General features: G+C 39.6%; 1 protein-coding gene across 1 annotated transcript; it reads left to right on the top strand.

Annotated features, from left to right (window-relative positions):
• Positions 1-589: 589 nt before the first annotated feature.
• tmem91 (transmembrane protein 91) lies at positions 590-25,737 on the top strand. Its single transcript, XM_066684231.1, has 4 exons — positions 590-974; positions 14,438-16,016; positions 18,219-18,365; positions 22,492-25,737. Exons 2-4 carry the CDS (start codon positions 15,615-15,617, stop codon positions 22,645-22,647), a joined length of 705 nt encoding a protein of 234 aa, XP_066540328.1. The 5' UTR covers positions 590-974; positions 14,438-15,614; the 3' UTR covers positions 22,648-25,737.
• Positions 25,738-27,490: the final 1,753 nt, after the last annotated feature.

Genomic DNA, 27,490 nt, shown 5'->3' with positions numbered 1-27,490 from the left:
GGGAGGAAAACAGAGCTCCCAGAGGAAACCCACACAGACACAGGGAGAACACACCACACTCCTCACAGACAGTCACCCGGAGGAAACCCGCACAGACACAGGGAGAACACACCACACTCCTCACAGACAGTCACCCGGAGGAAACCCGCACAGACACAGGGAGAACACATCACACTCCTCACAGACAGTCACCCGGAGGAAACCCGCACAGACACAGGGAGAACACACCACACTCCTCACAGACAGTCACCCGGAGTGGGACTCGAACCCACAACCACCAGGTCCCTGGAGCTGTGTTACTAAGACACTACCTGCTACACCACTGTGCTACACTCTTACATAGCCATGTTTTCCTTATTCGTATGCTCTGGTAACATTACACTCAATACTGTCATGACAATACATAGACAGACAGAGAGAGAGAGAGAGAGAGAGAGAGAGAGACGGGTGGAGAAAAACAAAGATAAAGAAAAACAGTAAATGAAACGGAGACAAATGTAGAGGGGGGAGGGGGATTTTCTAAGGCCCGGTGTGTATTGATGGGCACTAGGACCCAGAGCTGGAATAGCAAAGGAGCAAGTGAGAGAGAGATGATCGCAGTAGTTCGAAAAAGTCTTAGCGAAGCGACTTAAACACGGCACCGGTGAAATAAATACCCAGCTTTAACCGGATTAAAGAGAGAGCTGTTCCTTTCCCGAGAAAGCGAGCTCCCAGAGAGAGAGAGAGTGTGTGTGTGTGTGTGAGAGAGAGAGAGAGTGTGTGTGTGAGAGAGAGAGAGAGAGAGAGAGAGAGAGAGTAAGCGTGGCTCTGACAGGAGCCTGGTGTGATCACAACAGCGTACTCCCCCCAACAAACACACGGAGGGGAATCAGAAAGTGTACAGCTGTTGGAGAGTGGAGTCACAGTAAACCCTGCACTGACCAAAGAAACGGACTGATCAGAAACCATCACAGTGCCCGCTTTAAGAGACACAGGTGAGTCTGACTGAGTGTCACAGGCGCGTGTTTAATAATAAACATTTGTTAATGTCTGAATGACGTAATGGTGTATTGTGCTGTAGGTTTTTTAAAAGCAAACAGTTACAGAGCTTTTGGAATTTAAGAGGTTTCCCTTCAAAAGTTCTTGGGTATAAAAGACCACTTTGAAATATGAACGTTAGAGAGACGGAGGGTAGGTTGACATTAAAAAGAACCGCGTTTGGAAAAAAAAAAGATGAAGAATATTTAAACGGTTAAGGTTCTCTCCTGGTCTTTCTAGGACCTTTCAGTTATCTTTAAAGTTTTAAAAGGTTCACCACAGTCACACTTCTCTTCAACAGTTCAATTTAAACCAACAAAACGTGGTCCTTTTATGGGATTTTGCAAAGACCCTTTTGTGGCACCTTTGTCTTTAAGAACATATGATATTTAGGGCTGTTTATTCTGTTATAATGTTTGTTTTTAAATAAACAGTAAATGTGAATTCAAAGGTACACCAGAATTACAAGAATGTGCTCTGTAGAGGATTAGAACTTATTTTCAGTTGGACATTTTAATTGAGTTACTGTATTTTGTCCCAAATCTTTGTTTACACATTTACTCACTATGACCTGCTATTTTCAACTGTACGATTTCTATAGTACACTATGACAATAAATAGGAAGCTTGTAGTATTGCTGTAGTTTATTCACGTATTGTTTATGGGAAAGAAGCCCAATAAATATCCTTTGTCATTCTGTTAAGTTTATTATTTTGTGTTGGTAAAACCTTAACGTTACTCGTGTAAATCCAGCCATTGTTTTCATTGTCTTCGCTCAAACACAGTGTAAGTTTGGTGTAACAGCAGCGCATTGGGTCCATAGTCATTACCCCACACACAGCTTTGTGGTGATTGTTTCTCTGCAGCAGTGAGGATGGTCTTGGCAGCGATGCCGATGCTGCATTTCTTTCAGAAAACACTGCTCTCTCACCAAACAGAAAGGTCCATCTCTATTGTTCAATTAATTGCTGTGCAGCAGGGCAACAGAGTGTTTGCTGTTATTTTGTGCACGTTGCGTTCAATGAGAACATTTATTTGGGGAATTTTAAGCAATTATGTTTATGTAATTATCAGATTTATAATCACACAATAATGATAATAAAGTAAACTACACTACCATGTATTTCACAATATCAATGCCATAAATGTATATATAACGCTATGCAGCAATGTTCGCCCCATGCCTGGCTTCACCTCTAAGCTTTCATACACACACAGTGCCACAAATCTGCCTAGATATGGACCGCATATCTGTAATCACTTTCATAAACCATACTTTTAGATTACAATGAAAAGGTGATTATTTTATTGCATATGGTGTGTGCGCATTACTCCGCTTAAGGACAGTCAGGTCTCATTTCCCTTCCATTCAGCTGAATAGCATTACTAGTATAAAATGTGCTGAGGAAGGACACCATTCTGTGTGTGTACTCTGTGAGTTTGTGTATGTGTGTGTCCCACGCCTGCTGTTTCCTTGCTCCCCATGAGCTAGCGAGATACTCAGCGTGGGTGATAAACAATTAGCAGTCTATCATGTCCTACATGTGACTGCAGTGATAATGATGATGTAATTTATCAAAATCCATTCAGCCCCATCTATATCCGGCTTTCAGCTACAAGGAGGACCTGAAATATTTCTGTATTAAGTGCAATAATTGAGGCACGTGTTATTTTTTAAAAATATATATCAATGTTATATCATAGGTATGAAATTTGCTGATGTGAGTTTCATCCATATTATGCAGAGGCGCATTAGGGATTTTATTGGATATTAAAAATAAAGTATGGTATATATTTAACATAAGATTCTTGTACTACTGTAAAAAATAAGACAACATTTCTACAAATTTTAAATGCGGTATAAATGCTATTTAAATGTGTACCTATTTTTCCCCACTAACTAGTGGCTGGATATTTCAGTTAAATATGTGAAATTCAGATTCAGTTATGCCAAAAATGTAATTTCAGGACGTGTGTGTGTGTTGCGTGTGTGTGTTTGTGTGCACGCAGTCAGCTAAAAGATTAAAAGCACAAACAGTAGAAGTGAATAACATTGATTATCTCCTTACAGTGGCACCTGTCAATGTGTGGAATGTATTATGCAGCATGTGAACAATCAGTTTGTAATTTTTGAAGGTGGTCTGTTAGACGCAGGAATAATGGCCAATCATAAGTCTCAGAGTGATTAGACCAGGGCCAAATTATTATGATCCCAATATTTAGTTGGGAGCAGCTCCAAAACAGCAGGGATTTTGGGTTGCTTCCAGGGTCATGGATGCCGAAATTTCACTGATGTGAAGGCTAGTCCGTCTGCTCTGATTGCACAAAAGACCTATAGTTCATATTGTTGAAAAATGTATGCTTTCTACGATACTGTTGTGGCTGCAGACTGAACAGAGGGCTCATGCTGACCCCTGTCCATCACCAAAAGCACCTCAATGGTCACATGAGCATCAGAACTAGACCATGGATCAGTAGAAGTTGGTGGCTTGGTCTGTGATGTCTTCTCTTATAGAGTGTGGAAGGCCAGATCTGTGCACTGTTTACATTGGGAGGAGGTGGTAGCAACTAACTCTATGGAAAGAAGGTAAACTAGCGGAGGCAGTGTGATGCTCTGGGCAGTGCTGTACTGGGAAACTTTGGGTCTTGGCTTTAATGTGGATGTTAATTTGACATTTACCACTTACCACCTACATAAAACATTGATGCAGGCTACTCCTTACGGCAATGGCTTGCCTCCTTCAGCAGGGTAATACACCCAGAAACACAGGGAATGAACATTACTATCCCAGTTACAAACAGCCCCATTAGCAACAAACAAAGGACTCATTTTGTTTTTGGAAAGCGCTTTTAGAGCTTCCTTAGATGAGGGTTTAGCTCTCAACACAGTATAACAATAACAGTCCTAGGGTGTGACTCCTAATATAATAGGCTTGATGGATAAAGAGCATCCACCAAATTCCAATAACATAATACAGATGTTTTGTTTCATATGAGTACCAATTTTCATGGAAATATTTAGGCATATTCAAAGTATTTGTGTTTTTTTTTCTGAAAATGGCAGCTTTCATTAGAAAGGGTAAGAGCTGATATTTCTGTTGCTGAGGTTAGGATTAGTGTTGGATTTGGGAAAAGTCATACAGGATACAGAAACATTCCACAAGGACAGGAGTGTTTGATTGTGTGTCTGTGTGTGTGTGTGTGTGTGTGTGTGTCTGTGTGTGTGTGTTGACAAGAACTGACTGCATGTTCACTTATTCCTCTCCTTCAGACATGAAAACGTCAACCTTTTTATAATGGAAGTACTCTTAATTATTTAAAAAATATATTAAATACCATCTTTATTTGACATATGAACACAAGTATCATTTCCGACTCACAACGCCAGTTTGATAGATGATGCCAAGTAGTTACAGAGCATTGAACTTGAATGTTGCCTTAAAGAGAGTCATGCCACATTTTCGGTTGTATGCCTTTTCCAGTCGAAGGGCACAGGAAAGGCTGATTTTAGATTTCACAGCATTCCCAAAGATAAACAGCAGAAAAATTTGGAAAGCATCAAGTGGAGAACACAGCTTCATAAACCCCCTTGGCTTTACTCTCGTTACTTCAGTCTGGGGGCAATTATTTCAATCAGTAGACCACAACGTTTGATAAACTGGACTGACGCTTTTGGTTTTAAGTGCATGCTAAAAGATAACGCATTGGTCACAATTTTCCCATATAGGGATCCTAAAGCCCCAGAATATGGAGTGTGAACCACTCTAAACACAAACACTGGATTCTCTTCTCGATGCTCAGCCTCGTTAATGGACCCTAAAGTGAAAATACAGCTTCAACAGTCATGGAGGAATCAGGCAAATCGCCAGCTATGGATCGACAATGGACAATTTGTAGGTGTGTTTCTCCGTGAACAAAGGCACACAGTTTTCACAACAACACCAGCCGTTTATGCTCCACTCTCCTGTCCATAGGCATATGTTCATAATCATTTTGACTCTTCTGGTGTGTGTTGTTGTCACTGATTTCAGAAACACTGTGTTTTGGCTCAAACTGAATAGGCTGCAGAGTGCTCTATGTTCAAGAACAAAGGTCCACTACCACTTCAACCATTGGCGTCACTACCCAGTGTGCACTGCAACAACAATAATGGTCATGTTGTGGGATTTTTGCCCAAAAAAAAAAAAAAATTTGAATTACTCATATTTTAATAATTTAGAGTAATTCCATCATATTAAGGCTTACATGTTTTACCAGCTGGGGTTCCTTTTAATAAGCATCCTCAGCCCCCAAAAGGAAGCAGTCTATATACTTTGCATTCATCAATGAACGCGTTAAACCAGAATAACACCCTAGAAAATCCATATAGACAATAGACACTCTCTGCAGTAGTGATCAGATCTCATTCACTTGTGCGACATTCACATACACTTTTAAAGACTTCTCTTTTTCTATTTACAGTGATCTTTTATTGGATCAATAAGTGAATAATAGATGATTGGAAACACTGATCTTGCTTGTATTGTATGTGTGTGAATCTACAACCCAAATAAGTTGGGACATTTAAAGGTATATAAATTAAAACAGATTGCAGTGACATGCAAATTATTAAAACCCTATATTTAACTGTAAATGCTAGAATGATATCAAATTTAGAATTTTTATTTTATTTATTTAATCTAATTGCTGTTGTACATGAAGAAAGCAACATATTTCAAAATGTTGTAAAGGGGAAAAATAGGACTGGTAAAATGTTGTAATGCTTAAAAACTCACCTGTTGGAACTCACAAGTAATTAATTTAATTAGCAACAAGCCTGTTACCTCACTGAATATAAACATACCACCCCAGAGTGGTAGAGGCTTTTAGAAGTAAATTTTGAAAGGATTCACAGTGCGTCAGAAAGATTTCTCAGTGTAATTTTAAGATAAAACTTGTGGATTTCATCGTCTACAGTGCATAATATCACTGAAAGCTTTATGGAATCCTGAGAAATCACTCTATGCAACTGACAAGACTGAAAACCAATGTTGTCTGTGATCTTCAGGTCTTTCGATTGCACGCATTAAAACCAGACGTGATTCTGTAGTGTTCATTGGATCAAAATTAAAACATTTTGCGGGTATCATTAATGCTGTGTCTTCCCGACTGAAGAGGAGAGTAAACTAAAAATAGTCCTCCAACCAAAAATATCAAACAGATATCGTCAACAGTGTCCTGTGTACAGCGTACTCTCTGATCACCGATGACGGGCTAGAGGTTGACTAACACACGCTACAGTAACAGATGGATTGCTTTCTCTGACTTTACCTTCTCAGTGTAGAGCATTAAGGTAGGTGTCCAATCTTGTCATGTGGGCATCTTCCAGTGAACACTGATGAAGGATTAGAGGATGACCAACACAAACTGTGAAGCAACAGAAGAGCTACAGTCTCTGATTTTGCACCTACAAAGTGGACCAACCTGGGGGGGGCATAACCAAAATAACCAACTGTTAATCTAACTATAACCCACTTCTGCCAACACAATGTCATTGGAAAACTAAACGTACTTGAATGAGAATTACAGCACATTTCTTTCATATTATTATTATTTTATTGTTAAATTTGAGTGTAAATGGGGTCATCTGTGTTCTGGCCATGCTGGGAACCCTTAGGGGGATTTGTTCCTATGAATTTATCAGTTCAGAGAGTCTTTTTATGAAAGTTTCTCGTAAGGATTTCCTTTACACTTCTGCATGAATTGCCCAGTGGAAGCAGAACATTAAAATCATTTGAAAATTGTCTGAGAATGACACCTACATTTCCTGATCTCTTGTGAAGGAAAATGCCTAGCAACTAGGCCAATGTCATCGCCCGTTTAAAGGCTCAAGATAAAAGATCACTTTCTTTATCAAAGCTGCGAGTGTAGCAAGTGTCCAATCCCCTGAAACTGTTCTGTGACTTTTTCCAGCAGGAGCACAATTTGCAGTATAAGCAGATTCCACATTTCTTCACCCTAGTGCGGCACTCCACGAGGGGGAATTTATCATATACAGGCCGTTTACCTTCCAGCATTTATTTCTGCACACGTGGTATATGCAGTTTCTATGTTATATATCACTTTACTACACTTTTTTAAATTTGTTTTTCAGTCCTTCAGTAATATCTGAGAATCGATCTGCTTCCAGGCATTCGTTAGTGAGTCCAGTACTATGCATGTCAATAAGGAAGTGATCTATTACAACCATGAAAGCATGCCATTACTGACATTTGCCAGCATTTACTTATGCCTTTTATATACAATTAAATACAACTGCATAAAGAAATGAAAGCTGGCCTTATATTAGTGTTAGTACTGATGCTGAATAAATAAAGGCTTTTTGTTAAGGACATGGGCGGCACGGTGGCGCAGCAGGTAGTGTGTCGCAGTCACACAGCTCCAGGGGCCTGGAGGTTGTGGGTTCGATTCCCACTCCGGGTGACTGTCTGTGAGGAGTGTGGTGTGTTCTCCCTGTGTCTGCGTGGGTTTCCTCCGGGCGACTGTCTGTGAGGAGTTTGGTGTGTTCTCCCTGTGTCTCCGTGGGTTTCCTCCGGGTGCTCCGGTTTCCTCCCACAGTCCAAAAACACACGTTGGTAGGTGGATTGGCGACTCAAAAGTGTCCGTAGGTGTGTCTGTGCTGCCCTGTGAAGGACTGGCGCCCAATGATTCCAGGTAGGCTCTGGACCCACCGCAACCCTGAACTGGATAAGGGTTACAGATAATGAATGAATGAATGTTAAGGACATATGTACACAACCAAACTGTCCACCTTGCTGTTATACAGTTCCATGTTTCATTCTGTATGTATTTTTGGAGGCGTTGAACATTTCCCAATCTAGCAGTGACACCAGTAGCACTGTTGTCTGATACACTTATACAAAGACTAGACACAGTATCAGTGTCGCTGCTCTGCTGAGAATGGTCCTACAATCAGAAACAGACCAATAATGAATATGATAGATAATAACTGACAGATCGTACAGCAGATTTAATTAGGTCCGTATTTGCTCCCATAATGTGGACTTACATTAGAGATGTTTGTTGCCAATGCCATGCAAAAGTAAAAAAATAATAATTTAATAGAATTTGCTGGAGGTGAGCTTTAACATCACTGTTTTTGCACACACACACACACACCTCTCTCTCTCTGTGCATTTTGTCTCATTCTCTCTGTCTCTCTCTATCTCTCTGACACAGCTGTGTAGAAAGTGATGATGCCTGAGGGATAAGGGAAATCACCCAGTGCTAAGAAATGCACAAATGGCTTCTCCGAAACACTAAGTGCATATGTCAGCTCACAGAAGCCCGTGCACGAGAGAAAGGGAGAGAGTGAATAAGTGAACTTGAGAGGTAACTGATTAATGACCTCATTTCCAGACACATGAACTGGGTACTGGGTTTTTATTTAAATCCCTTCCCTCCACTTCCGTCTCGCTCTGAATTCATTTCTTCATTAGAATGTCATTTGAAGGGAATTATACATCTTCCGTCGGGTTGTAATGTGACACAGCCAGACTGGGGGCATTAGTGTGGAGGAATTACCAGAGCTGCTTGATACAAGTGGAGCAGTTCAGTGGAGCGCAGGGCTGGTCAATCAGGCTGTGCTCCATTAATCACATGAAGGTATAGAATCACTGATCTACAGCAGAGCGCACACATTTATCCTCTAATGAGCAATGCCCAGCCCTTCTCCATTTGTGTTCCTGACTGTTGCTGGGGACACACTTGGTCAGGACAGCTATAAATGAGGCCAGTACATTGCTATTCCGCTCAGCTAGACTTCACAACACAACCTGAGCTATCAGTGTTATAAATCACATTCTACACTGGCACACAGGATTTTCTGAGCTGTGATAATGAGTTTTGTGTTTGGAAGGAATCTGAGGTATCTTTGCGTGTTGTGTGTTTTGGAACAAAACGTGGTGACTTTTCGGGAAAGAGAAAAAAACATCAAAGGTCACTATGCTCAAAGTAAAACATAAGCTAAAAGGAATGGTGGAACTGTGTTCTTTGAAGTGATGAAGCTCTAGTATCTTTGAGGTGAGCTGGAGTGGAGGTAAAGGGAACACACTCCTTATTTATAGCCTTCAGTTATTGGTCTTTTGTTTAGTGTAGTGTATTTTTCTTAGTGTAGTGTATTTTTTGCATGCGATGCAGGCTTATCCACATAAGGGATATCAGCACAGAGTGCAAATACACACTCACAAATGTCAGCAAGATAATCGCATGCCTTTTCTAATGTGACATTCTCACCATGAAATAAAACCAGAGCTGAGTGCTTCAAAAAGGAGAGACAGGCAAAACAGACGTGAATGGGGGGTCAAACACAAGGAGAATGGGAGAGACATAGAAGGACATATACAGAAGGAGGGGGAGAAAATGTGACTGAAAAGTATATGACAAAGTAAGAGGAATGACAAAAAGAAAAAACCAATGCAGAATGTAAAGAGATGAAAGACAATGAAAGGAATAGTAAACATGGAGAATATATATATGGAGAGAGAGGGAGAGAGAAATTCTCTATAAAATTGTCAAAGGTGATTTGATGGTGTGTCCTTGCCGGCCTCTTTCGTCCTGTGTGTGTGTGTGTGTGTGTGTGTGTGTGTGTTTTGTGATGGAGACTGTAATCAGAGAGAGAGGGAGGAGGAGCTATAATGCAGCTGACAGCAGGCTTTTTCCTCTAGTGGGGTTGAGCTTGGGGGTTCAATAAACCTGAGTGCCTCAGTGCTGGACCCCACCCGACGGGGGGTTGGCAGTAAAGGGAGAGAGGGGGAGGCTCGGATGAGCTGGTCCACATAAGTTTATCACCAAACAATTTTTTTAAAATTTCATTTAAACAAATGGAGTCTGTAGTATTTGTGTTTTTCTTTTTACTCCATTTGAAAATGACCATTTTCCATTGGGTGAATGTTTCATGATGATTGAATAGAAATGGTCAAATCTAACTGTAATATAAATGTTACACTAATGTGTATTTTTATTTTTTATATAAAGAAGGAGTTTTGTGTCTTTGTAAAAGGATTAATGTACAGGCTTTCAGGTGCAATTTGGTGTTGATTTTTGTTTTGTACCCCATTTCTAGGTCAAAACACTCCCTTGATTTATATTTTCTGCATACCTTCACTAAAAATAACACTAGAGGTCAGTCACCATTATGCAAATGAACCTGTTTAGCATTCATATGTGGCTGGAAACTTGTTCCATTTGCTCACCTCCATATGCTTCAGTAATATCTTTACTGGGTTTTTGAGGAATTGCCACTTTCAATCATATTGAGTGCCCAAAAACTTTTTGGTCCATGATTGTGTGCACAATATAAAGGGGTCGTCCTTTGCTGGAATGGTGATAAACCTGGAGAAAAAAAGAAATGATGATGCCATGGCAAATTCTGTCTGTTAGCCAGGATTGTAACCATTGGTACATGTTTTATAAATATGCTTAAAGCTGTGCTGCAGCAGTCTGTAAAGCTGAATGCTGCTACACTGATATTGTTAGATTAAAATTCATACATATTTTAAAATGCATTATGGAAACTCAAGTATTACTAGAATGAAAGGAGAAACATACAGTGTATTTTATTAATGGGAAATTAATGTTGACAGCGGGCAGCTACTGGTTAGCTGTGTCCATGAAACATTGCTGGCCTCCACCTATGTTGAGGAGGAGGGCTCAAGAGGCAGATAAAAGAAATAGATGGAGATGGAGGTAAGCAGCAGCAGTCTGAATAGTGCAGGCTCCAGCATCCAGCCAGTAATTACTCAGCCTACTCACGGACCCTTGCTGAGCACTTCACTAATAGAAGCTGCTCAGATACCCCACAGCTAGGTGAAATATACATTAGGCTTTTCCCTCCCACAGAAATGTAGATGCTAACGCAATATAGCAACAGCTGCAGGGATCTTTTCATAACACCCAGAGGAACGGAGGAGCGGGGAATCAGAAATAAGCTGCACAGCACATTGTGTGCTCAGTCAACAGAGAGCCTGTAAATTCAGCCACTCGCCAAGCTCCATTTGATCAAATGAAAAGGCAAAACATCACACAATGAGCTGTTCACGTGATTTCGGAGCTCTGGTGGAAAGTCTAGCTAAAGCGGCCCGTGAACTCATCTCTGAAAGCAAGAAACCACTTTCACCTGCCTTTGTATTCACGACTTGCTGTTATCTGTCATCCATGCATCCGTTTTTAAAAACCACAGAAAAAAAATACACACTCTCACTTCCAAAAGCTGTGTAAAACCAGCCTATACCTGTCTGTCATCCCCCCAACCTGTCTGCAAAGTCATACGCCACAATCAAAAGATTTGAGGGGAAAAAAAGCTTGTGTCAGCATGAAATTTATTTCAGCCATAAATTGTGTCATTCACCTGAAAAGCCTGAAATGATGAGCACACAGAGGCTTCAACAATCATTGCTCCACATTGTTTCCACAATGCCTGCGAAGGACAGACCTTGAGCAGATACAAAATGAAAATATTCACTTTATAACCAAAAGTCATCCAACATTTCTTCTAATATGAACCATAATAATATGTAGTTTAATAAAATGTATGTAGTCCCCCGTTTCTCCATTGGGAAGGATTTACACAGCATTTGGAAACAGGTATATTTGATGGTACACAGCCACATAGACACAAGTGTGCTCAAGTGCAAAAGATGAACATCTGTCACTTTGTTGTTTTGAACCCCTCATTCCAGTTTTTAGCTTTGAGCACTTTAGTCACTAAGCACAACCCGTATTAAATATAAATGAGTCCATTGTGGATCAGTAATCTGGTTGTGAAGTAAGTGTGCAGCGATGATGTAGTAAGACAGGTGGACAGGTAAAGGTTAGAGATGAGGGACAGATGTCTCCTCTCGCTGCAGGTGGCTGTCAGTCTTCGCTGTCACTTTGGATTCTCAGATCCGACTGACGGAGCGCCGACTGTGGAGAGAAAGCAAGAGACAGCTCTCCTCTCTGAGACTTAGCAAGGACCAAACCTCTTCCTTTAGACTCCCAAGGGACCCACCTGCCAAAGTTACTGACACACCTAGGGAAATCATACACATCTCTGTAACCAGATGGCTTAGCCCACTAACTTGAGGTTAATAACTTTTGACAATGTATTAGCATCATAGTTCCACATCACATTCTTTGTTTATCAATATTTTTATTAATATAATACTGCACATATATGACGCCATATTATTGTGAGATTGTATGTGACTAATGTCCAGAGTTTTAAGGCTATGGAGATGGGTTGAAATACACAAGGCACATATCTGCCACTGACTATGATCAGACATTCTATCATCAGACATTAGGGCCAAATACTGACAGAAAGAGCTGAGGTTTTCTGAGCGTTTTGACATGAAACATTCGGATTTAGAGGCAATAAAAAAAAATGGAAAAACATAGAGGATAAATAAAATCAGTGGAAAACCATGACTAATATAGCTTTGTTAAAGTAATGCTTTGTTATAATGAAGATTTTTCCTCTTGGTTCAAGATGAGATATCTAATTGTAAGATAGTAAGATTGCTTTATTCCTGCTCCATGAGTGGGTAATATTTACACTGACGGACTATACTTAATGTGTGTCTGACTCTAAATTCGGTAGAATGCTAACTACATGAAAGAAAACGCTGACAAAAAGTGCTTAAAAATCTAACAACTTGAGTTACAAATGAGTTTCGGTGGTAATTCACACAGTGAATAGAAATGTACAGTTGCATTTTGGCCAGGTACAAAGAAGATTTATGCTTTTCAGCAAACATACCGTTCCACCTTAAAAGACATAGAACTTCTTAACATAAACAAACCAGAGATAACTGTAGTTCCCCAGAATTGCCAACATTGTCTTTAAATTTAGATTGTACATACAAACGCTTTTAAAAAGCATTTCATTAAACTTGTAAGTAAATATTTTACACTTATTTTACACTAACATCTGTTGTAGTTTGACACTAACTACAGCAAAGATCTGGGCCACTGTACCGCAGACGCTACGTTCTATTTCTAAAAACGGATCTAAATCTGCATAGGCTAAGTGTAGTATTCTCAATCAGTTACATATCTGCATTCACAAGTCTCATATCTGGGAATTCCTTGAGGAAGAAACACGGAAACCTAACCAAGACTCGGTGTAAAAGGAAGCTTCACTTCTGGGCTTCCCTGAATAAAATTGGAAAAAGGAGCAGCTAGCGAACAATCCATAAAGTTTACTCATGTCTATGACAAATGTGTTCGTCTATCAAAGTAAACATAAATAGTAGCTGTAGGAAATTTTTGAAGAGGGAACACAACTCTCAGACATCAGAGAATGAGGAAACCATTGATCAGACGCTGTATTGCCCTGCCAGTGAACTGTCATAGTGTGTGAGAGAGAGAGAGTATGTAATGCTTGTAAAGTCAAGTTTTGTGGCCTCAAGCCCTCTTTCTCCTGGATGTATGTGTATTATAAACACTTGGACCAATGCCTGGTTATATAAAACACCTCTCTCATTTGAAACATATATCTTATATAACCAGGCATTGTACCAAGTGTTTATGTCAAACATATATTCATGCCTAAGGCAGCAGACCTTGGCTTAAAAGGGTTCTGGGAATTCTCCCTCACACTCATTCTCTCAGTGTCTGCCAGTATATTGACTCGGCTGGGCTCCAGATTTTCTGGTGTTTTTAGGTGAGTGCTTTAGAGACTAGAATAAGGAGAGTGTGAGGGAACGACCGGATGACATGAGGCTCACCATGGATTAGAAGTGGGGCCAAAAGCTTGGGAAAGTGGGTGGAATGATAAAGCAGTGAATTTCCTGTGTTTGGAATTCATCCAGCCCTTTTTAGAGAGTGATGTCCTAATATTTTAGCTTCAGTCTCCTCACAAATGGACCTTTAACCTTTAGCTGTTTCACCTTTTAGTCAGCCACGTTCCCAGAATAGAACACAAATGCCTGTCCAAGTGCAAGGTCTTCAGATGCATTCCACATAATTATGAACACTTACAAACTGCAGATACCGTACTGTGCTTGTTCTTTTACACACAGTTGATATAAATTGTATAAAGTGTTATACACAATATGAAGGCATCCAGCTTTCAGGACCTTCGCCTTTAGCTTCATTTAGGTTTTTACGAGTTTCATCTGTCATAAATTGTTCCAACTTTACCCTGTAGTACTTACATAAATGATGTCCAGTGTGGGAAACTACACACATACTGAGAACAAATGTCCTACAATTGTGCAAACACTCTCTGGCATGGTCATTCCTCCTATCTCATTATAACAGGTCATTGTCCGGTCTTCTGACGCAGATTCACTGGGGCATTGTTGACCTAGAATTCCACCATGTCTATTGAGAGCCACTGCTGAGTAGGACAAACACAAACACTGTATGTGACCTTGTTCTCTTTTTGGTACTGCAGCACAGAGCTCTGAGACAAGAGTGGGGAGAGAGAGCCAGAGAGAGACATCAGCCACAGCTCTAGACAACTTTGCGCCTGGACTCGACTAAAGCCCCGGCCAGGAGAGCACATTGCATTAAAAATACATGTCCCACAGGAGAGCTCCGGCCAGCACACTCATACAAGGCCATAAATCAATACCTGAGGACCATGAATTCTTCATCATCACACTCCCTTCCAGCATCAAACTGAAAGGGCAGCGAAGAGACGGGCTGACCAAAGGATTCTATTCCTGCAAGGAGCCCAGGCTACTCTGAAAACATTCTGCAGTACAGGAAAGAAAAGCAACAAAAAGTTGTTTTACTTCTTGCAGAAATTTGAACAGGACATAATTCTTTTAAAAGCCAGTGTTTGGTCAGTGGTCTTCAAGCACATCTTTTTTTTCCTGATCCATTCTCAAGGCATGTATTTTTTATAACAAATGTACATTCCCCTTTAATAGTTCTGGTTAGTTATTCCCATTTTTGCCATAATTATCTGCTCGGAATTCAAAGGGGTGCACTCCAACTACGGAGCTCTATTATAATAAATTTTGATTAGCACTTGGAACAGATAGTCAGCCTGAACCCTTTAGGGAAGCAATTGAATCTCTTTTCTGCTCCTTGCTGTCCTGGCATCAGTGTAGAATGATAAAGGAGTAAGTTTTCAGTGCTAGTCAAGGCTTTCCATCATTGGAATTGACTTCCATTTTTTCCATGCAAAGCAAAGCACATTAGCATATTTATAAGACACAGAATTCAACCCATCATGTGAGAATGTGTAGCCCAGGCTTTGCATTTGACCGTCATGGCCTGGAACAAATAGCTCCTGACATGTGAAAGAGCTTGAGAAGCTTAAGAAAAGGACAGAAAAAGCAGCTCTCCTGGCGCATCCTTGGTGGGCTAGAAGAAGAAAAAAGCATAACAGAGAGTGGGGTCAAGGCTTTCGTACGCCTCCCCTCCCTCACCCGTCATGATTTATGCTTGTATCTGCGATCCAAGAACAATGGATGCAAAAAATTAAAGAAACTGGATTATTGTTGTGCCACTAAGGCCAGTGCCAAATAAATCTGGATGCCACAGTCAAAGGAGACTGCCTGATCGCTCAGAGTGAGGTTTTTGGTTAATGCCGTCTCCTCGTCTGAATTCCTCAAAGCAGAATGGAGAATCTGGATGAACTCGAACACCCACTTTTGGCCGTCAGCCCCAAGCACTCAGCCGAAACGGGTGGATTCTTCAAAGGCACTTTTGTGAGATGCGAAGAGGAAAAAAGAGCACCCCAACTGGTGTGGCAGAGTTACTGCAATTCCACAGATGTCCAGCAACAGCAGCTTTTGGACCCCTGTTCCCTGCCCAGCACTCTGGAGTCTCTCTATCCTCCAGCACCTGTCTGGGGTCCTGCAGATTCCCTGGGCCTCCATGCAAAGGAATACTTGGAAACCACCTTTGTTGATATTGGGCCTGGTTCTCCTCTGGAGCGGAAGCTACTGGCAGAAACCAGAGACATTCATAGTGTGTCATACAGCATGGAGGATGAGGACGACCTGCTGCCAGACTTTGAGGTGAGGCTTCGGTTTATTTTCCATTTCTTTCTAATACAATTACTGTTATTCTAATGAAGTTAGAATAACAGTATTGTTATTGTTAACAGTACTGTTATTCCCATGAAGTTTTATTTCTAATGATTTGTATTTACACATAATAAAGTTGCTATTTTTTTCTACAGACAATATTACAAAACTAAGCCAAAATGTAGTTTTGAACCTTTGAAACTATTTTTGAAAAACTGTGTCCTCAAGCTTTATAACACTGTATACACAAACACAAAGCTTCTATGGAACCAATGGCTTTACTGTTATCTCTTCAAGCAGACTCACCAAAATGCAAACTGAACAAGGCTCAGTCATGTATGTCAACACCACTGTAGCATAAGGCCATCAACGGTTCAGAATTAGTTGGCGTAACTCCTTATTTCAGCTTGTTCTATTCCTATTTTTTGTGTCCTATTTTTGTCCTGAAAACAAAGACGGCTAAAGCAGCATGATGTCACTCAATGTGTGTGCACTCTCTTAAATATGCTTTTGCTTTCTTGTCTGCTAAAATAAGACATCTGTCAGTTAAGCCCTGTGTTTTGAATAAAGCCAGGGATATTGCACAGACGTCGTGTTTCAACGTGGGACAGGCAGCGGAAGGAAAGGATGAGCTTTTAAATTCAAAAATCCAAAGGCATGGCAAACAATGGGAGGTGTAATCTTAAGCAGTCCCCAGCATTTTCAGCACAATAATTAAAGACACACGTTGGCATACAGAAAATAAAATAATGTATCAGTTCTGATGAGTCTAGGCTTCTGTTTCTAAAGGATGCTTTTCAAAAAGGACAAAAGAGTGTAGAACTTCAAGCTCATCTGATCAGACTCAGAACACCTGAGGACAACTTTACCCACCTTATGCCTGCATACGTTTGCAGACATGTGAAAGGTTGCAAAAAAAAAGGCCACTCAAATTGGACACTCAAGCAATAAATGTGGACTACCTATGACTTTCAGCTGTGTTCATTATGACTCCCAGCACTGATCCTTACCAGGAGGTTGAGTGTAAAATTTATTAAAATTTGCTCTGCAAAAGGGCACTAGAAAATGTAGCATAAAGACTGCTATGAGGAACCTAGTAGGTGTTTGTAACAGGAGAGTTGGAAAATCTTTTACAATGCACAATTTCTTAGAAAACCTAAGTTAAGACTCAAATTGAGGATTTCCTAACAGGAATGTCCCTAATCTTGCCTCCTGTGCATTTTCTTCAGAAACGAATGTGTTTATGGGGACAAACATAGAAAAGAATAAATGCTTTTGGAGGAACAGTCCTCTGTAAACCTCCATGTCTTTAAACCTTCTTGTGTAATCAACTACCTTTAAAAACTAAAACTGTCAGGAGAGTATTTGAATGGTTTACTGCGACATGGCAATTCAATTTTTACTTTTCCTCTCTGGTAGATTTAATGAGTCTTTTTACACATTCAGCGAGACACAATCAGCAGCATGTTATATGAGATCAATGATGCGTGAAGCACATCTGCAGGAAATGAAGATTTGTTGTGGGAACGACTGAAACAGAGTGAACGTTCAGACGAGGTCAAAGGGGAAGAGACAGATTGAAAATGTAGCTCCTTTTAAAGGAACATGAGTCACGACTCGCCCGAAGGCAAGCTCCGCTAGTGCACATTTGGCATAACCTCATTCAGTCACTTCACCTAAGAGGAGCCAAGCAAAGTTTATTCATTGTTCAGGCAGATGTGTTCTGAAAAATACAGCAACAATACACGCACACGGATAGTCATATTATATGCATATGGTTTAGGATTCTCATTCAAAGGTTTGGAATCACCGTTTTTTTATAGTATATCATCAATTCTATTTAATGCACACAAGAATGCAAGAATTTTGTACACAACTGAGAAGGGATTTTATAATAATAATATAATCCAGAGCTACAAAAACCTTATATCTTTTGGTTTCTGCATAAATGAATAGGTATTAATCTGTCAAGGGATTCCAAACTTTACAATCTAGTTTATGACTACGTAAATAAAACCTTTAATAAAGTTTGTCATTCTTACAGCACATAAAGGCTATCAAATGCACTCTCGTTCTTACTATACTGTTACTTTTGTTAGTTTGCTGCTCATATGATTTAAATATATATGACTTCATATAGGAGAGACTGAGTATATTCTGTCCCCAGTTAAATATCCTGTCTCTGTCTCTCAGGACTCTTCCAGTGATGACTTCAGTGACACAGACAGTGAAACCAACTTTCCCCTCATGATCCCACAAGATTACCTGGGCCTGGCCTTTTTCTCTATGCTCTGCTGCTTCTGGCCACTCGGCATTGCTGCCTTCTACCTGTCTCAGAAGGTAAAAACCCTTAACTCTGTGTTTATGTGTATAAATATTGGTAAATATGTATGGTATATTAGTATGGCCAGATATATTCGGAACATAGAAAAAGGTTTTGTTCGATAGACCATAACTGACCAGTGAAACAAGACGATATTTGGACTTGGCAAGAGTGAAAATTTACAGATTTGGAGTAAATGACAATGCTCTGTTTTTTGGTTTTTTTTGGATTTCTTGTTCCTGGATTCATCCTTTTTATTCTCAAATCCCTTGCATTTATTGTGATGCCACATACTGTATCTGCACTGAGCAGTGGTTTGCTAACTGATGAATATAATGTTCAGTGTGGATTTGTATCTTAGCCTTTTGTACTGATTGGTGCCAGAAGTGTTTATAAGGACTCATAATCGTTCTACTGCTTTCCTCATCCTCTGAATCATTAAGGACATTACAAACTCAAGTGCTTCTATTCCCATGAAATATTTAAAGAATGATAGGTGGTACACAAGATAAATGAGCCTGAAAATCCAATAAGAATAAAAGGCTGGAAAAAGTGAGAATCATAAATCACGTCCCAGGATGGCAGTTCTAATTACACTTTTCATCCATCCACATAACAAATATCCTGCTAATTCAAAAACACAGAAAATGTATTAATACATGGTTATACTACTATATGTTTGATAGAATGGCCTTAATTTTTGTCTGAGGTGCTGACACTATTCTGTCCCCTATGACTGCTTATCTGCTTAATTCTTTTAAATAATTAGCCATTTCAAATATAGCCATTTAAAACATATTGATTACGTGTCCAAAGCTTTATGGACATTTCTTATCATTAGTGAATTCAGAGATGTTAAGGCGATGCCTCTTTACACAGTCATTCAGTTACTCACATAGGTTGTTAATCTTGAAAATAATACAATGAAATCAGATGTTCAGGAGCACGTGAATATGAGTCTAAGGAAGCCATGCTCAATGCCAAAAGTTGTGTAGTTGAGGATTGATGGAGCAGTGAAACATTTTTAGACTATTGATCCTTCCTCCAGTGTCTTGGAATCTGCTGGAGTAGTTTGTGATCCATATCTAATCATCTGCTTCACCTGACCCGGGTAAATTTTTTATAGCTGATTACAATCAAATCCTCACAGAAATGTCCCAAAATCTTGTATAAATCTTTCCAGAAGAACAGTGTCTGTTATTTCAGCAAATCAGCTAAATTCACATATTGTACAGGGTGTTTTAATGTTTTTGGACATATAGTGTACCTAAAACATATTTGATGAAATTAGTATATGATTCTAATTTGTGAGGCACTGTGACAATAGGCAAGATTTGTAGTGATGCTGAGGGCATGGGGTGATGTTTAGTGAGTAGTGCAGACATCAGGGAATTATACCTGCCGGTTTACACAGGATTACACTCAGATATACAGGATTATGCCACCAGAGAATCAGTCTGGCAGACTGTTGTGGACGTCTGTCAGACTCGTCCACTTTTGTGTTGAGGCAGTGAGATTGTGAAAGAAGTTTTCAAGATCATTTCTGTTAAATGTTTCAGTTGAATTGGGTTGCTAACTGTCAGACAGCAGTCCAGAATCCATATACAGGTGCTGGTCATAAAATTGGAAAATCATGAAAAAGTTGATTTATTTCAGTAATTCCATTCAGAAAGTGAAGCTTGTATATTATACTCATTCATTACACACAGACTAATTTATTTCAAGTGTTTGTTTCTTTTAATTTGACGATTATAACTGACAACTAATGAAAACCCAAAATTCAGTATCTCAGAAAATTAGAATATTGTGAAAAGGTTCAATATTGAAGACACCTGGTGCCACACTCTAATCAGATAATTAACTCAAAACACCTGCAAAGGCCTTTAATTGTCTCTCAGTCTAATTTTTTAGGCTACACAATCATGGGGAAGACTGCTGACTTGACAGTTGTCCAAAAGACGACCATTGACACCTTACACAAGCAGGGCAAGACACAAAAGGTAATTGTAAAGAGGCTGGCTATCCACTGAGCTCTGTGTCCAAGCTCATTAATAGAGAGGTGAAGGGAAGGAAAAAATGTGGTAGAAAAAAAAGTGTACAAGCAATAGGGATAACCACACCCTGGAGAGGATTGTGAAACAAAACCCTTTCAAAAATGTGGGGGAGAGTCACAAAGACTGGACTGCAGCTGGAGTCAGTGCTTCAAGAACCACCACACACAGACGTATGCAAGACTGGGTTTCAGCTGTTGCATTCCTTGTGTGAAGCCACTCTTGAACAAGAGACAGCGTCAGAAGCGTCTCGCTTCCAAAAAGACTGGACTGCTGCAAGTGATCCAAAGTTATATTCTCTGATGAAAGTAAATTTTGCATTTCCTTTGAAAATCAAGGTCCCAGAGTCGGGAGGAAGAGAGGAGAGGCACAGAATCCATGTTGCTTGAGGCCCAATGTAAAGTTTCCACAGTCAGTGATGGTTTGAGGTCACAGGTCATCTGCTGGTGTTTGTCCAAGGTCAACACAGCCATCTACCAGGAAGTTTTCGAGCACTTCATGCTTCCTGCTGCTGACCGACTTTATGGAGATGCAGATTTCATTTTCTAATAGGACCTGGCACCTGCACACAGTGCCAAAGCTACCAGTACCTGGTTTAAGGACCATGGTGTCCCAGTTCTTAATTGGCCAGCAAACTCCCCTGACCTTAACCCCATAGAAAATCTATAGGGTATTGTGAAGAGGAAGATGCAATACGCCAGACCCAACAATGCAGAAGAGCTAAAGGCCATTATCAGAGCAACCTGGGCTCTCATATAACACCTGAGCAGTGCCACAGACTGATCGACTCCATGCCATGCCGCATTCCTGCAGTAATTCAGTTAAAAGGAGCCCCAACTAAGTATTCAGTGCTGTACATGCTCATACTTTTCATATACTTTTCAGTTGACCAACATTTCTAAAAATCCTTTTTGCATTGGTCTTAAGTAATATACTAATTTTCTGAGATACTGAATTTGGGATTTTCATTAGTTGTCAGTTATAATCATCAAATTAAAATATAATCGAATTAAAAGAATTAAAGACTTGAAATATATCAGTCTGTGTGTAATGAATGAGTATAATATACACGTTTCACTTTTTGAATGGAATTACTGAAATAAATCAACTTTTTCTTGATATTCTAATTTTATGACCAGCACCTGTATGTATGTATATATATATATATATAACTTCATTTTCTCCCCTATTTTAGTCATAACCAGTTCCCCAGTTCCACCCTGTAGCAAGGACTTTGGGGTTGTGAACAAACATGTTTTCTTAGTGTCATGGGAAACCAGTAACCACTTCTTTTAGAAATGTCAGTGGAGCTCAGCACGCTTTAAGGAGAATGCAACTGCTCAACTGTGTCATGTCAGCTAACAGATGCTCAGTTTGGCTAGCATCTCCATGGACTCTCAGCCACATATGGAGTGTAATTACCGGGACTTGAACTTGAGATCTCTTGATGATAAGGGCAAAGCTGAGATAAACAACTTATAATCTTAAAACCTGAATTTTCATCCTTCTAGCAGCCCTTTTATTTCCCTTGAGGTCAATCCTAGGAGGTTGGAAACCCTAGTTGACGGATAATTTTATTTCAAGCTGAAACTTGTATTTATTTATTATTTGTTTATCATTCTTGCTTTTACCGGTACAGTTAATTTCAGAGCAGGGGCCTGAAATGAATGGGATGGAGGCAGAGAATGGCAATTTCATATAATATTCTCAAGTTTATCTCACAATGCTGTGTATGGCTAGGCATTCAGACCTGTTTTACTTTTCTCATGGAAATTGTTAAGGTTTTAATTAAAGTTATAACAAGGAGCCACAGTCATGATTATTGTTGAAGACAAGTAGTTAGTGACAAAAGACGAAATAATTCATGACGAAAAAGGAATAAAGAATTAACGTATTACATTGAATAATACACAGATTACACATAGTCTGTGAAAGGGACATTAATGACTATACTGCTGTGGCTGATTGATGAATTCCTCTCGGGGGGGGGTAGTAGTGAGATGTCTATCACTATGCTAACTAAAGCTTGCACTGACCTTGACTTTTCGTTCCTTCTTTTTTTCCCCACTGTTCTTCGATCTGTCATGTCCAGACCAATAAAGCTTCGGCACAAGGGGACTTCCAGGGGGCCAGCACGGCATCCCGCCAGGCTCTGTGGTTCTCCATCCTCTCCATCATCTTTGGCATCATTACCTACATCTGCGCCGTTGCCGCACTCATCTCCTACCTGTCTGGGAAGCCACCTTAAGTCCTCCCACTTTAATAAGCCCCTCCCTTTTACAGTGCAGTCCCCACCTTGCAAAGACAGTAATTTCCCTCATGAACTTACAAACCTACACTTGGCTTAAACGGCTTTTGATCAAAACAAGCAGTGCTTGCTCCTTTCCACTGAGCTTCCTGGGAAACAAACTGAAGAATCTGGATAGATAATGGATGAAAAAGGCTGCTGGAAATGGACCTCAGGAGAAATATTACAAATTGAGAGACCCTTAAATCTTAAAAAAAGATTGAATTAAAAAATGATGGCCCCACTTTTATACTTCCACTTCACATGATGCCACTGAGTAAAAAAAAAACAGTTTACACAGGTAGGCAGTCTGTCCTCCCTCATGATCTGGAGTGGACTAAAGCCTGAGGGTTTGTTTGAAGGGCTTGACAAGGACAACAAGACACTTATTGTGCTGCACTGAAATTCAGTGTGGATCAGCAGGAGGCAGGATTGTTTTATACAATCATCATGTCCCACAATTCTCAGCCTCATTCCTCCAAATATGAGAAATTACAAACAATATTATTATTAAATACAGTAACTGAAGCTGCAACATATTAAAACACAACAAATATGATTTACATACTCTTAGAAAGCTGTAGTATTAATATAAAAATGACAGAAGGTATAATTAAATTAAATGTGACAACAGAAGCTACAGTTAAAACTGAATTAAACATAAAAAATATATATATAATTGAAGCAACAGTTTTAAAATACAAAGAATCAGAAAATTAAATATGATGGTGATTTATTTATTTCTGACTATGGCTTTAACATGAAAACTACTAAGCTGTGAATTAAATACTAAAAGGCAAAATATAAGAATATAAGAAATCTGAAGCTGGACTTTTATTAAGCAAAGAAACCAAAGCCATATTCTACTGTTTGATTAAACATGAAAGCTGTGTTTATTCAGTGGTCATATTAAACACAGAAAGGCTCCATCTTAAGCTCAAATTTAATTAGTTAAAGCTATGACTGAGTTAAACAAAGAAAGCGCAGTTATGTTACGTTCTTAATAATGGTAAATGCAGCTCCAATTGAATGCTGAATGAAATCTACATTTAAACATATTCTTACTACACAAGATGTGCCAAAATGTACCCAGTTCATCCTAAACCTAAGAAAAGCCCAGACGACAGAAATAATGGCACCATTAAGAGGCTGAGCAAAAACAGCACAGCCCACTGCAGGTGCAGATACGGCTGTTTCTGAGTACAGGCATAGAATAAAAAAGCTGGAAATAATGCACAGACTGAACAAACCACACACACACAAACTCTCACAGCGTGGCTTCCACTATGAGTCACGCTATTAAGAGATGCCTCTCCTGCAGGTCTCTTTCTGCCATGACAAATATAGCACTCCATTTTTTTCTGTCTATTAACATCAACACTTATGGAGTGTAAGGGTCTACTGCATTCAATCTCACCTCATGTACCCCACAGGGGATTGAACACTGTTACCTGTTCTCTGTGCTCCTGAGTGTGGACTGAGTTCCAAAAGCCTTGGGCATATTTGCTTGAGCTGCATCTGTTTGAGATTATAACATCTATTTGAATGAAAGAGAATTCCAGGCCAAAAACCTTACTGGCGTACCTGATTGCTTAATGGCGTCATCACTAAGCTGATGTTAAAGACTTTACACCACGTCCTTAGAGCATCTGCAAGGTGACACTGCGCTGAGACCATTCCATAAAAATCTGGGAAACAGAAAAGCCTCTGGGTCAACTGGAGCTTCATGAAGATACTGGTTCCACAATGTGTGCCATAAGAGACGTCTGCCAACAAAAAACTACACTTAATACTGTTCATCATCGTTTTAAACAACACACTTGGTTACTAGGACATTTTATTCTTGGCCTGTGTCATTGTCCAATGCTAAGACTTTTTCTTTAGCTTACAGAAACAACAATATCTCATGTGTCTTGTTAGTATCATATATTCAAAAAACTGACATCCCCTGTTCAAATATCCCATAAGTAACCATAGGTAAAAATCCAAGTAATCCTCCATATCATCTGCTGTAGTTTTACTAACTCAACATGCTTAATTTAAATACTAATAAATTTAACACATAAGAAAACCAATGGCATATTCTGTTAGAATCTTACAGGGAAAACAAATCAAACCAGTTCTATTCTGCAAAGAATACATCTCTGTTTCTTTATTGTTTAAAAAAATAGAGAATAGCTCATGGTAAGTGTTTAAAGGTTTCTCATTTCTAAAATATGCAATAGCACATTGTGCAAGGCTTCACTAAAACACTTTTTGATGAATACTACGGTAGCTCTTTGGAAAAATCTGGGAATAACATTAAAACACCACTAGAATGGCTGCAACCATTTGTTCTACAAAGATGTGTACACAATGAGCGCTTATTCACTTTTGGATGTTTGCACATGGACACTGGAAGCTATTCATGCAGGTTTGAGCATTTGCAAGTGAATGTTGATTGTTGAAATTGGTTCTCATTGTGACCTTGTATCAAACAACGACAGATTTAGAATTTCATGGTGCATTAATATTGCATTAAGGGAAAATATTTCAACACAGGTATTGTCATACCATTCAATGTATGTGTACAATTAAAAAAAAAAACAAGAGAAACAGATTCAGAGTAAAAATAAATTTATTTTCTATTGGTTTAAGACTGACAAAATGTTACCATATGAACTGTTGAAAGAGATTAAAGCTGTAAAGCAGTGGTCAAGCAAAACCGTCCTGGCAGGTGCTGTGTGTCCCCAGCAGAAGCCCAGCTGTGTCAAAATGGGTCATATCACTGCAGGGGGGCGGGGATGTGATACTCCTGCATGTACAGGAATCTTCACATACTGGTGAGGAGAGATAACACACAGCACATCACTGCGTTTGTGTTCCAGTAGACGGAATCAATCAGTCATTAAAAACTCCAGTAAACATGTCAAGCTATTTTATATATGCCTTCTGTAGTCAGAAACCTGGGAGATAAAGCCATCAGATTGATCAAATCCATGCATATGGTTGGCTTCATGAAACCCTGTGTAAACAATGTATATATAATAAAGGTTCCTGGATCAAAACCAATAAATGCACTTGATTTCATATTTAACTGCCTTTCTTATTACTACTTGTCAATATAAAATTGTACAGTATTTTACAGACATAAGTGCCTGCGAACTTAAGCAGTACTGAAGATAAACATTAGAGTTGTCTGCACATTGTTAAATCAGAGCTGTGTAAAATGGTTGACCACATCTATTGCCTGATGAAGATCACATTTATTTATGTACATTTAACTTGCAGAATACTTACTCTCTTTTAGAGATAGGGTGAGGAGTTTGTACATCCAGGGCAGGCTCGGAGTTGAGCTGCTGCTCCTCCATACCGAGAGCAGCTAGTTGAGGTTGTTTGGGCATCTGGTGCAAATGGCTCCTGGATGCCTCCCTGGTGAGGTAATTTGGGCATGTCCAACATGCACCAAATATTGGAACCATTACCACTAGACTGGTCATGCCTCTATCCCTGGAAGCGCTGGAAGAGCTGGATAGTGAAAAGGATTATGGGATTCTTTGACCCCATGACCCGGACCTCGATAAGCAGCAGATGATGGGTGGATGAATGGATGAACACTTGCTAATTGTAAAAATGTAAGCAGCTCAAGACAATTTCATGAGATGCTACACGTCTAAATATAAGAACTCTGGTTTGAATGTGTACAGGCCCTTCTACCAATTCTTTTACCCTGGAAAGGTTATTCCTAGGATTTTAGTTATAATGCAAAGTACACCTTGAGAGTAGTGAATGCTGATGTATGCTAATCATACAGTAACCCCAGTGTCCCCACTCATGTGACATAATGGAGAGCTTCCAAGGCACATTACTATATTTGAATTTTAATGTACAAGACCATGGACTTGATAATGAAAATGTATTCATATACATAAATGTCTCACCACAGTGCCTCAACTGAGCTGCCTTTAACCAGAGTTTTGTGTTTTAAAAATGACATTCCTCTGATGATTTCACAACTTTCACAACAGCAGGTAGCAGGGACATGGAGGTTGTGGGTTCGATTCCCACTCTGGGTGACTGTCTGTGAGGAGTGTAGTGTGTTCTCCCTGTGTCCGCGTGGGTTTTCTCCGGGTGCTCCGGTTTCCTCCCACAGTCCAAAAACACACATTGGTAGGTGAATTGGCCACTCAAAAGTGTCCGTAGGTGTGTGTGTGTGAGTGAATGTGAGTGTGTTGCCCTCTGAAGGACTGGCGCCCCCTCCAGGGTGTGTTCCCGCCTTGCACCCAATGATTCCAGGTAGGCTCTGGACCCACCACGACCCTGAACTGGATAAGCGCTTACAGATGATGAATGAATGAATGAATGAATGAAAAACTCTGTAAAATCATTATGTAGTTTTAAATTGTTAAACCTACCTCATGATTTTCATTACCATAGCCAGAGTTACAAATGTCTAAAGTTTTCATGTTTATAAACAAATGCTATTGTATGCTTATGTTAGAATATATATAAAACCTTTGGGGACCATTTTCTCTAACATTAAATGACCTGCAATTAATTGCTTTTGAAAAACAAAATACCTTAAAGTTAACACCTTCTGAACGGTAACAAACAATAATAGAGTTTGAGAGACTTTTATGGCCTAAATATTTTTCAGACTTTTGCTTCCTATGACTACTCCTTTGAAAAATGTTTTCCCTTGCATGCAGGACATTATGCAAGAATTATCTTTTAAATATGTACAGAAAAGTACCTATTACATTCTTTTCCACATTGTAATTGGTTTTGAGACTGATCATGGTGATACTGCATGTGAACAATTTTT

The sequence above is a fragment of the Hoplias malabaricus genome, chromosome 11 (genome assembly GCF_029633855.1).
Source record: "Hoplias malabaricus isolate fHopMal1 chromosome 11, fHopMal1.hap1, whole genome shotgun sequence".
Taxonomy (NCBI): domain Eukaryota; kingdom Metazoa; phylum Chordata; class Actinopteri; order Characiformes; family Erythrinidae; genus Hoplias; species Hoplias malabaricus.
This window is presented reverse-complemented; position numbering and strand designations above follow the sequence as displayed.

Coding starts and splice junctions, on each gene's coding strand:
- tmem91 (XM_066684231.1), top strand. CDS start 15,615: ATGGAGAATCTGGATGAACTCGAACACCCACTTTTGGCCGTCAGCCCC. Junction 16,017..18,218: donor ACCTGCTGCCAGACTTTGAG/GTGAGGCTTCGG, acceptor TCTGTCTCTCAG/GACTCTTCCAGTGATGACTT. Junction 18,366..22,491: donor CCTTCTACCTGTCTCAGAAG/GTAAAAACCCTT, acceptor TGTCATGTCCAG/ACCAATAAAGCTTCGGCACA.